The sequence below is a fragment of the Plodia interpunctella genome, chromosome 10, assembly GCF_027563975.2.
Source record: "Plodia interpunctella isolate USDA-ARS_2022_Savannah chromosome 10, ilPloInte3.2, whole genome shotgun sequence".
Taxonomy (NCBI): Eukaryota; Metazoa; Arthropoda; class Insecta; order Lepidoptera; family Pyralidae; genus Plodia; species Plodia interpunctella.
In genome coordinates, this window is record NC_071303.1 from 552,791 (window position 1) to 567,329 (window position 14,539).

General features: G+C 37.8%; 3 protein-coding genes across 3 annotated transcripts; 2 read left to right on the top strand and 1 right to left on the bottom strand.

The window, feature by feature from the left end:
- Positions 1–25: 25 nt before the first annotated feature.
- Arpc1 (Actin-related protein 2/3 complex, subunit 1) lies at positions 26–2,392 on the top strand. The gene is made up of 4 exons (XM_053751097.1): positions 26–137; positions 256–361; positions 445–533; positions 792–2,392. The coding sequence occupies exons 3-4, from the start codon at positions 461–463 to the stop codon at positions 1,838–1,840; spliced, it is 1,122 nt and encodes a 373-aa protein (XP_053607072.1). The 5' UTR covers positions 26–137; positions 256–361; positions 445–460; the 3' UTR covers positions 1,841–2,392.
- On the bottom strand, positions 1,847–11,614 carry Sec71 (Secretory 71). Its single transcript, XM_053751087.1, has 3 exons — positions 11,036–11,614; positions 5,084–9,951; positions 1,847–3,130 (listed from the first exon to the last, which is right to left on the bottom strand). Exons 1-3 carry the CDS (start codon positions 11,160–11,162, stop codon positions 2,990–2,992), a joined length of 5,136 nt encoding a protein of 1,711 aa, XP_053607062.1. The 5' UTR covers positions 11,163–11,614; the 3' UTR covers positions 1,847–2,989.
- Positions 11,615–11,863: 249 nt separating this feature from the next.
- Bub3 lies at positions 11,864–14,321 on the top strand. Its single transcript, XM_053751100.1, has 4 exons — positions 11,864–12,251; positions 12,454–12,678; positions 12,936–13,206; positions 13,507–14,321. Exons 1-4 carry the CDS (start codon positions 12,039–12,041, stop codon positions 13,794–13,796), a joined length of 999 nt encoding a protein of 332 aa, XP_053607075.1. The 5' UTR covers positions 11,864–12,038; the 3' UTR covers positions 13,797–14,321.
- Positions 14,322–14,539: the final 218 nt, after the last annotated feature.

Sequence of the window (14,539 nt, forward strand, 5' to 3'; positions counted from 1 at the left end):
TTTGACTTTGGCAATAGGTAGGAAATTTTGACATGACATGACCGATTGACACTTGCTTGGTTGACAGCTAGTTAGCTACCTAGTCTAATTGACAATTGACATTTGTGTTCTACTCTTGCTTTGCTGGAGTTGAGTTTGTAAGTACCTATGTAAAATAAATACCTACCTATGTACTCTAAAATTAAGTTTTCATTACCTACATATCATTGCCAACCTCTGAGATAATAAGCATCACGTTGTTTTCGGGTGTTTCAGGTAACAGGTTCGCGTTGACTGACCAGAGTCCGCGAAACACCATCGCCCCACACCTAGTTAGATAGCCGGGTGTGTCTGCTGATTATATCAATATTTTCTTTAAAAGGTAGCTTAAAACAGGGGAATTATAATCATTGAGCATACATTAGAAGGGAAGATATGAATATGTATTTGTATTATTGGTTTTAGGAGGTGAACAGTGAAGATGTCTCAAACTCTTACTTTTGGTGACTCATGCGCTCCTATTCCTTGTCATGCATGGAATAAGGATAGAACTCGTAAGTAACCGTGTCAAATATCCTCTTTACCCTTCTCAACATATAAAGTTGGTGGTCTAGTCAAGATAAAATCAAAAAGTAGTTACCAGATGGATTTCTTTTTCATTAGCAGTTTTTGCCAGTAAGGGTGATTCATGAGGGAGGTTAAGTGTATAATTTGTTATGCCCTGAACGAAGCCGGGTCTACTAGTATACATATAGGAATAAAGTATTTGGAGCATTAACAAGTATGTAATATTGAATTTTTTTTGTCAACAGAGGTTGCATTCTCCCCCAACAACAATGAAGTTCATATTTACGAGAAAGAAGGTAATGATTGGAAGCAGACTAACAACCTCCGCGAACATGACCTCAAGGTGATGGGCATAGACTGGGCTCCGAACACCAACCGCATCGTCACCTGCTCTGTGGATCGTAATGCTTATGTCTGGACCCAAGGCCCAGATGGCAAGTGGACCACCACCCTTGTACTCTTGAGGATAAACCGTGCTGCCACATGTGTGAAATGGTCCCCGATGGAGAATAAGTTTGCTGTTGGTTCCGGAGCTCGTTTGATCTCCATTTGCTATTTTGAGAAGGAAAATAACTGGTGGGTTTCCAAGCATATCAAGAAGCCCATCCGTTCCACTGTCACTTCTCTTGATTGGCATCCTAATAATATCCTTCTGGTTGCTGGCTCGGCTGACTTTAAGGTTAGAGTATATTCTGCTTACATCAAGGATATTGAAGACCAACCAGGCCCTAATGTTTGGGGATCAAAGCTGCCTTTAGGACAGTTGTTGGCAGAGTTCCCGAATTCGCCGTCTGGAGGTGGATGGGTGCACAGTGTGTCATTCTCTGCTGATGGAAACAAAGTAGCCTGGGTCGGACATGATAGTTCCATAAATGTAGCTGACGCTACACAAGGGAAGGCTGTCATTAAACTAAAGACTGAATACTTGCCATTTTTGGGTTGTCACTGGATTACAAACAACTCAATTGTGGTGGCAGGACATAGTTGCATTCCATTGCTGTATTGCTTTGATGGGCAAGAGATTAAGTTTGTGGCAAAATTGGACAATACCCAGAGGAAGGAGTCTGGAGGTCTCTCTGCCATGAAAAAATTCCAATCGCTCGATCGTCAAGCTCGTATTGAAACTAACGATACTTTCTTGGATTCAATCCATCAGAATGCTATCACTCATATTTGTCTTTACAAAGGGACTAAAGCTAACATGGACAAGTTTAGCACGTCCGGCTTAGATGGACAACTTGTCATTTGGGACATAGATGTTTTGAAAGCTATGGAAGGTCTCAAGATACAATAAAAAGTATTTCGCATTTATAATCTTTATTTAAGGATAATGTAATAATATAGTGCGAGTTCTGAAGTCACTCTTGAAAGGATAACACGGAAAGCTGTGGAAATGAAAACATTGCAATCACAGTCTGATCAGTCTAGCTAGAAAACAAGAGAACAGGCGAGTGAGTTCGGGTCGCAGCTTGTAGCGGCGCGTGGCGCGGAGCGTTACATGAACATTGTAATTCCTCTTTCATTGGAATATTCATACGCGAGTTCTTGAGTGTAATAAGCGCCATCTTTGAGTGAATCAACAAACGCTAACGCTCTACACAACGCCCGCGTGTCAATAAACGAAGCCAAACAGTAAAAACTTCAAATATACAGTATAAACTATAAATTTATAGATACAACTTCTATGTTTTTTATTATAATACAATTATAATTTTTAACCAATGATAATAAAATAATAATTTATATAAATTACGACGAACTACCCTATTTATAATAGATCACTTTTAATACTACTGAAGTACTGATTGCTGTCAATATTACATTAAAATTTAAGGAATCAACGAAATGTATTTTTATTTAACGTTACAACGAAGTCAGTTTACCTACAGTACTATAAGGCCATATTTTTGTTAGGGCCCACCGGTAGTAAAGTCTGGGCTCACGAGACATGACATCCGCATGAACAAAACATTGACGTATGTAACAGAAAATTTACTACAGGAGAGCGCTATGTTTAGCTTTATCACACTAGCGAATACCAAGTCAACAATGAAACAATTTTAAAACATCTATATAAATATCAGAATCTGAATGAACTCTTCTCTAAATTAGGTACTTATTTTCCACCACCAAAACTACGTAGTTGACTTTTAAAATAGGGTTGGTATATTGGTAATACTGTTATAGAGATTATTGTCGATTGCATAAGAATTAAGTAAATTAAATCAAATACAATACAGTTTCCAAGTTAAAAACACTAAAGAGGATTTTTTTTTATACACGAGCCCTACCACAACAACTAATGCGCTTAATAAAACATCCAATGATATCTTGCGCCATTGGGTGTGAGATATTCGCAGTTCCGCACTACACTTCTAATAAATAAAAAAACATTCGAAATTCCTAAAACTTATTCACTAGTGTGACAAAACTTTAGAAGCGCTTACTGCGCGTTCGTGACGATGTTGAAAACAGGTCCGATGCGTATGAAGACGCGGCGGAGAACGGAACGAAGCTCGGGCTTGAGGTCGAAACACGTGATCTCGCAGAGGAGAGGGTAGTAACTGGAAACGTGCGCCGCAAACTGGAATTTAAAAAATATTATTAATACTGGTTAGAAAGTGTTGGGCGCCAAATGTGAATATATAAAAGTGGACAATAGTCGACGGCCCACACTAAGCACTAATTGTATCACAGTTCCGATGGACACAAACACAGCACACCCAGAAGCGCAGACAAATATTTGTGATTAAAGGTACAAATGTTTGCCGGCGCTGGGAATCGAATACAGGACCTCCAGACAGCGAACGGTCGTGGTGACAATTACGCCAAGGTGGTATACTATAGTAGGCAATCGAGCACGCGGTTCGTCTGGTAAGCTAACACCTATGGACACCAGCAACCCGATAAAAAAAGTTACTGATTAGTTGCCAACTTTGTGCCTTAGAAATGAGAATCTGGCTTGCTCTCATGAAAGGTGCCAATTTTAAATTACTATCCAATAGTAAGTATATGAGTATTATCTTAGATCGAGGCCTATTGCGTCAGTGAAAAAATAAAATTTTTGTCAGGTTACATACACTTTTTTGTGATGTGTAGTTTTATTACAGCTATTTTGCTACATCATCTAACCAGCTCGGAACTGTCATACAAAGTGAGCTTGTAAAAATAAAAACTCAGATTTACTATAGTATGTGAAAGTAAAGTTTGTGATAATAATTCTCAGGCATATCACGGGTTAGTAAATGAGATTACATCGCATATCTCAATGCACGCGACCGCAAAACCACAGAAATAGTGCATTGAAATAGGTACTTGTATTACGCAACTAGTGTACCTTTAACTCTATGTACTGTACATATACCGCGATGATCTCATACGGATTGAAAAGGACGAAACTGCGCATCTGTCTGCGCGTGTTATCGTGCTGTGTTGAGATCCACAGTGATTATAGTGATTAGTACGTGTTTGACAAAGAGTTAGCATAATAAGTATGTAATGCAACATGTTTTAATCGTCAGTGCCCAGCTTTAGGACTGGTTGAGAAGTAGAGTTTTATTAGTTTTATTATTATGTTAGAGTTTTATTATAATAATAATGATTATAATGTCACTATAAGACATGGTTATTGCATGCCAAATAAAAACTTAATTGTCGAAACGAATAGAGTAAAACAGCAATAAAAACCTTACCTACAAGATTATTTATCTACACGAAAGACTTATGAAATGTACATTATTGTGGAACTGTATATTTCTTCTTGAAAGAAAATAAAAAAAAAAATGAACTGTAATGAAAAACACAAAAATAGGAAATGGCTCCAACAAGCTTGAAACTAATATTAAGGCTACCACGGAGTATGCTGGATGGACTATCGAAAAAAAAACACTCAATTTGAGTATGGTCCTGCCATTACCGTTATTTGGCTTAATTTGTATGCAAACAGTTGATGAGTATAAAATTACGTAACGGAATTAAATGCGAGGATTCGTCTCACCCTAACCATATTATGAATATGCAATTGACTACATAGGAAACGGACGTACGCGCTAATGCACCTTAAATAATTGTGTGGTATTTTTTGTGGTTGAGAAATAATATGCTTAGTATTGCTAGTGGATAAAAGAAAATTTATGAGGCAATTCTTGCCTACAAAAGTTAATTAGGTACCTATATCTAGATCACAAACACAGAAACCTATTTTTTTTGTGCATCACATGTTATTATTAGTTTCGAGAGCTTTCGGCCGAAAGGACATAAGTATAATATTACCACTCAGAGATAAAGATGCACTACCTGTTTGGGCTAAGGTCCAAATTGCAAGAATGTTATTTGAGTTCGTATATGAATAAATTGAAAGGTCTAGGCTGTCACACACTTTCACGGCTAAACCGAGAAATTTAAAACAGATATATTTAATGATCCGGCCGGGGTCAAACATAGGATTCTATGAGCGGAGCAGGAAATATCTACAAATTTATTTCTGGGCGAAATACGAACAATTTGTAAGGTTTTTGGTATATATGAAATAACTTACTCTTTCGTCGGGCATCTTCAGTATTCTCGTTAGGATCAGCAACAGGATCGACGTCCAAGCATCTCTGTGCGCTTCGTTCGTCACACTCGCGAAGTACTCCAGCGCTTCGCAGCAAATACTGATCAGACTCTTCTGCACGGCCGGCCAGTGGTCTCTCCTGGCCTCGTCACTGTACATCTTGAACAGTATCCGCAGAACGCAAGCTAGGGACTGCGTCTCTTGCTTCAACATGTTCGGTTTCACGGACCCCTTGAAGTTAGCCTTCCAAAGCACGTTCCTTTGCGCGTTGTTCGTGTTAAAAGTTTTAGCGAATCGATGACTGCACATAAGACATTCGACGAGTCGTAGCAAATGCGGCGAACTAAGTAATCTGTACATCCCTTGTTCTTCTCGTTGACATTCCTGTTCGGCGCCAGGGGACGAACCTGTCAATTCCGCAGCGGCTAATGCCAGAGTTTCTGCGTCTTCTTTTCTAGAAGTCGCCGGATAGAAAACTATATTGTCTATTGTTTGAATCAATTCGAGTTGGACTACGCATTTTATTAACAGGCTGTTGAAAATCCTGTTTGAAGATTTCAACTCGTCGCTCCCTTGTGACTTCTTTAGTATCCCATGTCGAGGAGCTTCTCCCTCATCGCTTTCCTCCGGTTTCCATGTTAAGAGGGTAGTTGGTAAAGTGCTGTTGAAGATATCCAACATTATTTGACACGTGTTACTCCACGTATCCTCATTGAATTTGGTTCCGTTCGAAATGACTAGATTCTCCAAACAGTTGGTTCCTGATCTGGCTAGTTGTTCATTATCTTGTTGCACGCACCAGTGTAATTGTGCATACAACTGCTCTAAAAGTAGTGTCCCAAGAATATCAAAGTATTGGGTGAATACGTCGACGATTGCGTACAAAGCGTGATTGCACGTAGTGGTCATCCATTCGTTCTTCTCCAATTGATGTTCAGGTAATTTCATATTGTCAAAGATCCTGAATAGGATATTGAATAAATCTCTCCACCAATGCGGACGGAATGAGTCACCATGAGTTTTTATAATCTCAAATAGAACTGTGAGACCTCGCGTACGAACATCGAGCTTGCACCGGCTGACTACACATGACAGCGAGAATAGTAAGGGAAACCATCCTCTAAGCCAAACCCTGTCTTCTTCAGGGGCTCCCTGTTCGCCTTCTAATCCGGCGTGTTCTGCAAACAAATGCGGCGACGCGCCAACAGCAGACGCACACGATCGTACGAGTCTTATAGCTTCCATCGAGGTATCAGGGAACTTAGCATTGCACGCGAATTCCGACAAACACTTCACTGCGTCTTGGAATGAATCGATCATGGCTGGGAACTGCTTCTCGTACAGTTCCGTTATAATCTTGCCTGTCGTCTGGAATGCCAAGTCAACAATTGCTTCGTCTTGATCGCTGGCCGCCAAATGGAAAACGGAAAATATATTCTTCCAACCGGATTTTATATTCGGCGCTTGTGAATTCACCATCTGCGCAATACAGCGCACTACCATGTCTCTGATCGTCGGGGAACTGTTCTTCTTCATTATGTGTTCGAAAGGTCGCAAAAAGTCTTTTTGGAATTTAAAGTTGGCGAATTCTCCCTTTTCTATAAATTTCATCGACAACTGTCTAAGAGAATCGACAGCAAAGAACGATATATCTTCGTTGCCACTACACCCGACTTTATTGAAGTGGTCTCCAAGAACTTGCCATATACGGGACCATTGCAACCTAATACGTCCCATGTTGTAGTAGGAAATCTCGACAATTTTCTGTAAAGAAAACATTCGAGGATTGGTGGGATGGCTCAATTCGTCCAGTGAGACTTGACACAATGCTTTAACGAAGTCTACTATGGCGTCACCGTCGAGTCTCGTAGACCCAGTAAATATTCTGTCCACAGCCACTACAACACTTTGGGAACTGGTTTCTCCGATGTGTTCCTTAACACTGGGGTCTAGAGCCATCAAGCTAAACTTCAGAGCATCAGGTTGTGGTTTTATTCCTGACCCTGACAAAAACTGGGGCCGTACGCCTGTTCCTATGAGTTGCGCCAATTCTAGTTGTGAAATGCATTTCACGACGTCCAACCAACTCGAGCCTAAATAGTTTCCGTCAGTATGCGCAACCGTTATTAACGTTTTTATCGTGTCAATGTTCTTAGCCTTCATTTCTGTGATCGGCGAGTTAGCAGTCAGAAGTGTGAACCGCGCTAAAGCTTGGACATACGCGTCCCTTTCTAATGACATATGGAATATGCAGGCTATCCTGATCGCACATCGGATGCCGTCGAGACACAAAGAAGCTATCTCAGGATCATCACAGTCCTGTAGCCCCACTGAAAATGCAGCGAGGAACGGAGTCCAAGCCATTTTAAACATTGGCCGCACATGTTCCACGTGTTTTGCGGTCGTAAAAGGCGTTTGGACGTGCGATACAGACTCCATAAGATTTTTAGCCGCTGTAGAGATCTGCTCCATCTCCATATTCCATATAAGTTTCCTTTTCTTTTCATTCGCAATCATGTGTTTTCCGGGCTTAGATACGTTCTTCATTTTGATCTCATGGCCGGCGATTTCGTCATAAATCTGAGACAAATACTCGCGCGGCAAGTCATTATTGTCGCTTATGCCGCTATTCAGCTTTATATATTGTTCTTTTGTCATTTTGTTTTTTACTTGCGGCGAATGCAAATCAGTCGTTAACATTATTATTGAGAAGGCCAGAACATAAACTGTATCCGCGCTCATGAATAGCGTGTTATTAGGATTGCATTCGCAGTAACGCGAAGCGAATTTTTCCATCAGTCTGTCAATCTTTTGAGCTTCGCCAGGCAATCTGAAGCCCTCTAAGAAGTATCGTAGAGCCGCCACAATATCCATGTTGGAGAAATTCATCGAATCTACATACGCATACATAACTTCTTTGGAATGATCGTCATTTTCACCTAAATACTCCCCTATAAAAGTCTTGTCGAGTCTCTCATCTGTTAACAACCATTCAGCAATTTCTTTAGTTGAAGTACCTAACAAACTCTGTTCTTGAAGAAATGCGACACCTTTTTTAGGTTTTCTGTTGAAAAGATCAATGCCAGTTTCCCAAACTTCTTTCTGTTGCTTCAGCACTTCAAATTGTTCAGGTGAATCTAACGTTTCTCTATTGCCAATATTGCTAGACCCAGTGGAAACCAAACTCAGACTAGACCCTCCATGGGATTTCATACTATGATGATCAGTGTCTTCTTTAGTCGTTCTTTCACCCAAAGTTGTTTGCAGGTTTGGATTGATGTAAAGTTCCTTACTCCATTCTACCATACATTTCAATATAGAAACTAGACATTCAAGACCTCTAATGCGCATAGACTTCTCCTGATTGGGCGTTGCACCGAGTTCCAAGGCTTGCCTGCCTTGAGCGATTTTAGAAACATCATTAACGAGCCGTTGGAAAAGATTAGCGGCTGATAAATCGCAGTCGTAGTTAACATAAATATCGACTACGCTTTGCGCGTCACCACAAATCCTAGTTAGGGCTTGAATCACCATCCATTTGTGTTCAAATGAAGAACTTGATGTTTCCAGAATATTCATAAAGATTTCTTTGAAAAAGACCTCGATCTGCTTCTTGAGGTGAACTTTGAAGTTCTGAAGTAGTGCCAAGAAGATGGCTAAAGACAGTTCGAATACTTCTGGTACAGAACTGACTCCATTTTTGGACAAAGCTACACAAAGGTACTGCTTTATTGCAGTGATAAACATCTCATTGTTCCTAAAGACAGGTCCTGCATTTTGCAAAATAGATAGAAGTAAATGCAAAGATAGGATTTTTGATCTCAATTCGTGAGATTTTGGGTCAGGGGTGCCTTCAGGCAGGGGCTTCATAGAGAGCTTGCATAAGGCTCTGAAGACAAGGAATGCATCTTTTTGGAGAACATGAGTGAATTTTGCTGTCACTGAATTGTCATTTTCTGATGCAACATCAACACTTTCTTGAGAGGGAATCCTTGTGATTGTGGCTTCTGTACTGACTTGACCATTACTATCTAGAGAAACGCTTCCATTGTCTAAAGACTCAGAAATATTCTCATTGTTTTCTGTTGCATGTTCACTTGAATCTTCTGAACATTTCTTAGAGGCAATAGAAATAGCATTATCTATGACTGAATCAACAATTTGCTTAGCAATAATTTTAGCTTCTATTATATCGTTAACTTGTTCATCTTGTGGTATAACTGTTGTTTCTTTGTCATCTTCAACTGCATGATTAACATGTGACTCATCATTGACCACATTTCCATTGGGCATTTTAAGTTGTGTATCTGTTGAGTGTGCATCTGATTCTAATGCCTGATTCTCCATTTTAGTGAAAATGACGTTAAGCATTTGGGTGAGAGTAGCTCTAGCTGTTGTTTGGTTAATTAAATTCTTACTGGCTAAATAAATATTGTAACAAGTTCTAACTGCAAGGAGGACAGTTCCTTCGTGCACTTCAACATGCTGACTCGTGATTACAGTTAGTAGTGCTTTGATAATTTGTAGTTGTACTCCTTCATCGGTCTGTGGGCCGGTGAAGCAGCTACAAATAGTTTCGACAATGCGATCTATCAGAAGTTTTCGTGGAGTGGTGGAATCTGGAATGTTCCCTGTGAGATGACCATATGCAATTAATTTTTGCAGGCAGTCGAGTGCTGTCACTACTATCCTGGATGCTTTGCTCTGGCAAGCCAGTTCGAAAGGCAGGAAGTATTTTTCAGCTGTGATGATGTTTGATGAATCATTTTTAGGAAGTGGGAGTGTTCCCGATGTTGGACTCTCTGATGATTCTGGCTGTCCACCATTCTTTAGCTCGGCTTTGATTTCCTCTGTAAGTACAAATTCCATTTTATGTCCAACTCTATGGCAAATAGAATGCCCTAAAGCAAGTTTATAATGTAAAAATCAGGAACAGTAAATAATAGAAAATCAATTAATTTTAATATGTACTTATCATATTGTTAGTATAAATATTTCTTTATTTCATACATATATTTAAGATTGGCATATAATAGATAAATAAGATATAATTTAATTAAATGTGCAGTTGTGTATTCGGTTATATTATTATTCAAATTATAATAATTATAGTTGAAAACAATTTTAATTAGGAGCATTAAAACCAACAAAAAAATTCAATACAAAACAGTTGCAAATTAATCTACCTGAAACATTCAAACAGTAGACCGTTTACATTAAAATGTAAATTTTGTTTTTTAATAATTGCCAAGATTCTTTTACGCTGCTTGACAATATACAATGAACTTGTATAAAGTACTTGGGATTATCAGAAAGGTTATTAAAGATGTAATTGTAAACAAAACAATAAAAAATAAAACTTAGTATTTTTATTACAAATAAAAATACTACAATTTAAATGAGCGTACATAATTGGTGGCAAACTGATAATATCAACAACTTTACAAAACTGTATAACTTCCACAAAATTCAAAAGGAAAACAATTTATGAATCATTACTTTTGCCATAAGACAGTGAATCAAACAGAGAACTTCCTCTTTGAATTTAGTTAGAAGAAGTGGAATGAGGGAAAAATATTGTTGAATCTTTTGCTACAAATATTACTAGATAAATAAATCAAGGAAACTATTATATCAATTAATTGAAAACGCTAAACCATAATCCACTTGAGCTAAAACCATTGTGTGATAAATTGCCCAACCAAGTAGGTATGTACTTGATTACTGTGATAAGGTAATAGGTACCTATGCAGTAAAGTAGGTCTACACTTTCATTTTCAAGGTCATTTCCCATTCACCCACTAATCACTTACTATTTATCTAAAAGAGGTGAACTGTGTATCCATATGTAACCTAATTAGCGGTTGTAAAATGTATTGTAGTTATATATTACAATAAAGTATATGTACGGCGCAAGATCTGTCTAATACATACCAAGGGCTACTTCACAGGACTTCTTCAGTTGACTGTGATAGGACCTTTTAATATCCTTATCGGCCAATATCTTCTCTAAAGCTCTGACTATAAACATTTCTTTAGTTTTGAGATTAGTTTGCATCATTATTCTATCAGGGAATCACTCCATTGGTTCCTATTGGAATCGACTTAGCTGCGTGGTTTTACATTCATTTATGATAGCTTTTCGTAGAAACTGTTGTATTTTATTAGTAGGGTTATATATCCGCTAAATAACAGTCCGTACGCAACATCACAAAACTTTAACGAATCGAAAAATTTATATGAAAACCATATCTGCGAGACGGAGATTTCACGATATCACACCTCATCACAAACATGTCAATATTGCGATGCGTTCACAATTCCTAATTTTTATTACTATAAAAAATCTAAGTAAGTAATATATTACAATTGTCACAAAACTATTTATTAATATGAAATTAATAGATTGCAACAAATTTATAGACTAGTTTTAGGCAAATTTTATAAAGTTAAAGAGACTTTTAATTTATTATCTTGACTTCATGCCCCAAATAAAGTTGCGTTCCGCTTATTCCTACACGTTTAGTTTAATTCCCAGTCCAAACAAAAAATAAAAATATTCGTTGGTGAAAACCATAGGAAAAAACACATCACATCACACGTTGCTTTTATGCGTTGTGTTAATATTTGTATTTACCGATTCCCTGGATATTTTCTTGGAAAGGACATTTTTATATGGAAAAAAAATTATCACAAAGAAATAAAAACAAAACTTTATTAAAAAAAAACGCTTTTTGATTGTTGACAATAGAAATTCAGATGACATTGGCATTTTCAGCTTTTAGCTTAGGTTTTTTTAATCTGAGCTAAGTAGAACGCGCTTCTCTGCGGATAAATTAGTTTTATTTTAGTTTTCGACGGTATTTGATGTGAAAGAAAACACGATAATTTTAGTTTGTTTAGTGCTTTATAAATATCAAACAAAATTGCTTCCACAATGACAGTAACGCGGGTTGCAGAATCCCGCACCGAATTCAAATTGAAGAGTCTACCGGAGGACTGCATATCAAGTGTTAAATTTGCACCGAAATCTAACCAATTCCTGTTGGTGTCATCATGGGATTGTTCTGTGAGACTGTATGATGTGACTGCGAACGTGGAACGTCACAAATACAACCATGAGCTACCTGTTCTTGATGTTTGTTTCAGGGTTAGTATTCGGACCACTTTGATTCTCCGACTTTATAATTGAACAAAAACATGCGACTTAACATTTTTGCTTTCATATGTTATGTCTAATATGGTTTTTGTACACTGCAGCAGCAATTAAGTACCTAATGAATAAAAAAAAACTCATCTATTTTATCTTTTCAATCAATTCAATTATTATTACTATTTTAATCTTCTTTCAGGATGCAGTACATTCTTATAGTGGAGGTCTGGACCAAACCCTCAAAATGTATGACCTGAATGCAAGTACAGAGACGATTCTCGGGGAGCACAAAGGTGCCATCCGTTGCGTGGAGTTTGCTAATGAGGTGAATACAGTGCTGACTGGCAGTTGGGACGGCACTGTCAAGATGTGGGACAGCCGAGTGCCGAATTGTGTTGGCACTTACAACCAGGGAAATGAGAGGGTAAGAAACATGATTAAAAGATGTCGACTGGGATATTTATAAGTACACTCAAGTATTACATAACTTTCTTTTTTGATGATTTCATTACAAATTAACCAAATTTGAAATGTTTGTACTCTATTGGTTAAGACACTAACCTGTAAAATGTTGGAATGAAGTGTATTCTGAATGGCTGATTTATATTACAATGATTATGATTATATATTTTTCTTTAACTAGTTTTCTCTATAAATAAACAATTTTTTTTTTCTGTCCAGGTATACACAATGAGTATAGTAGGCGAGAAATTTGTTGTTGGCACATCGGGGCGCAAGATTTTCGTTTGGGATGTCCGCAACATGGGCCACGTGAACCAGAGAAGGGAGTCGTCTCTGAAGTACCAGACCCGTTGCATCCGAGTGTTTCCCAACAAGCAGGGCTATGTGCTGAGTTCCATTGAAGGCCGAGTGGCCGTGGAGTACCTTGACAGCAATCCGGAAGTGCAGAAGAAGAAATACGCGTTCAAATGTCACAGAATCAAGGATGGCGGTTAGTAAAGTTTATTAGTGATTTTAAGGCAAAATTTTATCTAAATCAGTGTAAAAAGTAGAATAATTTTTTATTGTATGTGCATGCTTATTTTTTAAACTATTGGTTGGATTTGAAAAGTTCTTTAGCTGCATGACTTTCACACAATACTATCCTTGCTCTCAGTTATCCAGAAAAACTGAAATTTCGATAAAAATTAAGCTAAAGCAAGCAGATAAACAAATGCATGACTAATTTTATAAAGGCTCATCTGAATGATTTATGAACAACACCAAACCTCACTGTAAAAATATGTTTCAGGTCTAGAGAAGATCTATCCGGTGAATGCGATAAGCTTCCATTCTGTGTATAACACATTTGCAACGGGCGGATCAGATGGCTACGTCAACATCTGGGACGGGTTCAACAAGAAGAGGTTATGCCAGTTCCATAGATACAACACAGCGGTGTCTTCTCTGAGCTTCTCCCACGATGGCTCAGCGCTAGCCATCGCTTGCTCACAGCTCGACGACACACAAGTTGAAGACCCCAAACCAGAAGACACCATTTACATTAGATATGTAACTGACCAGGAAACTAAGCCAAAATGAGTTTTATGTGTTTGAAAAGCTTAGTTATAGCATTTCAGATTTTTTTTCCCAATAACATGTTTTAAGTCCGTAATAGATATACTTCAATACATGGATATGATACAGTATCGGTGAAATGGTCCCAGATAGAAAAGAACAATCAAAGCGCTGGTGTCCACAACCAGGAAAAATAAATACAATGAAAACCGACGTAATTAACAATGCGAAATCTTGATAAAGAAAATTAGTCTTACCTAGTGTTTGCAACTGTTGGCAGCGCCAGTCCATTTACGTAGATATATCAAGTAATATATTATCGTAAACTGTACGTCAGAAAAGTTTTGAAAATGTATGTAGGAAGAACCATATTAACCTTTACGCGGTACTATATTGTACTTCTCACAAAGATGTACATTATTATATTTTTGAAAATGCTATAACAAAGTTTAATCATTGAATAGATGAAATAGTGTGGTGTATTTAAGCTAGCAATTATTTACTTCTAAGTGACGACTTAATATTAATAAAATATTAATTTTTACATTCTCTTTTGTTTTTATTCCACGCATGGATTGAAAGGACACCTTGCTGTAGTAAACATAGTAATTAATCAATTTTATAGAAATTTAAAAAAAAAAACACGAGCTTTCAGCTTGCCATTTGTGGAGTGCCATGTATTATAATCAGCCTAGCTTATGGCAACCATTATCTATGGTAATAGAATGATAACTCGCAAATCGTTATAATTCTGATATACGCCTTGT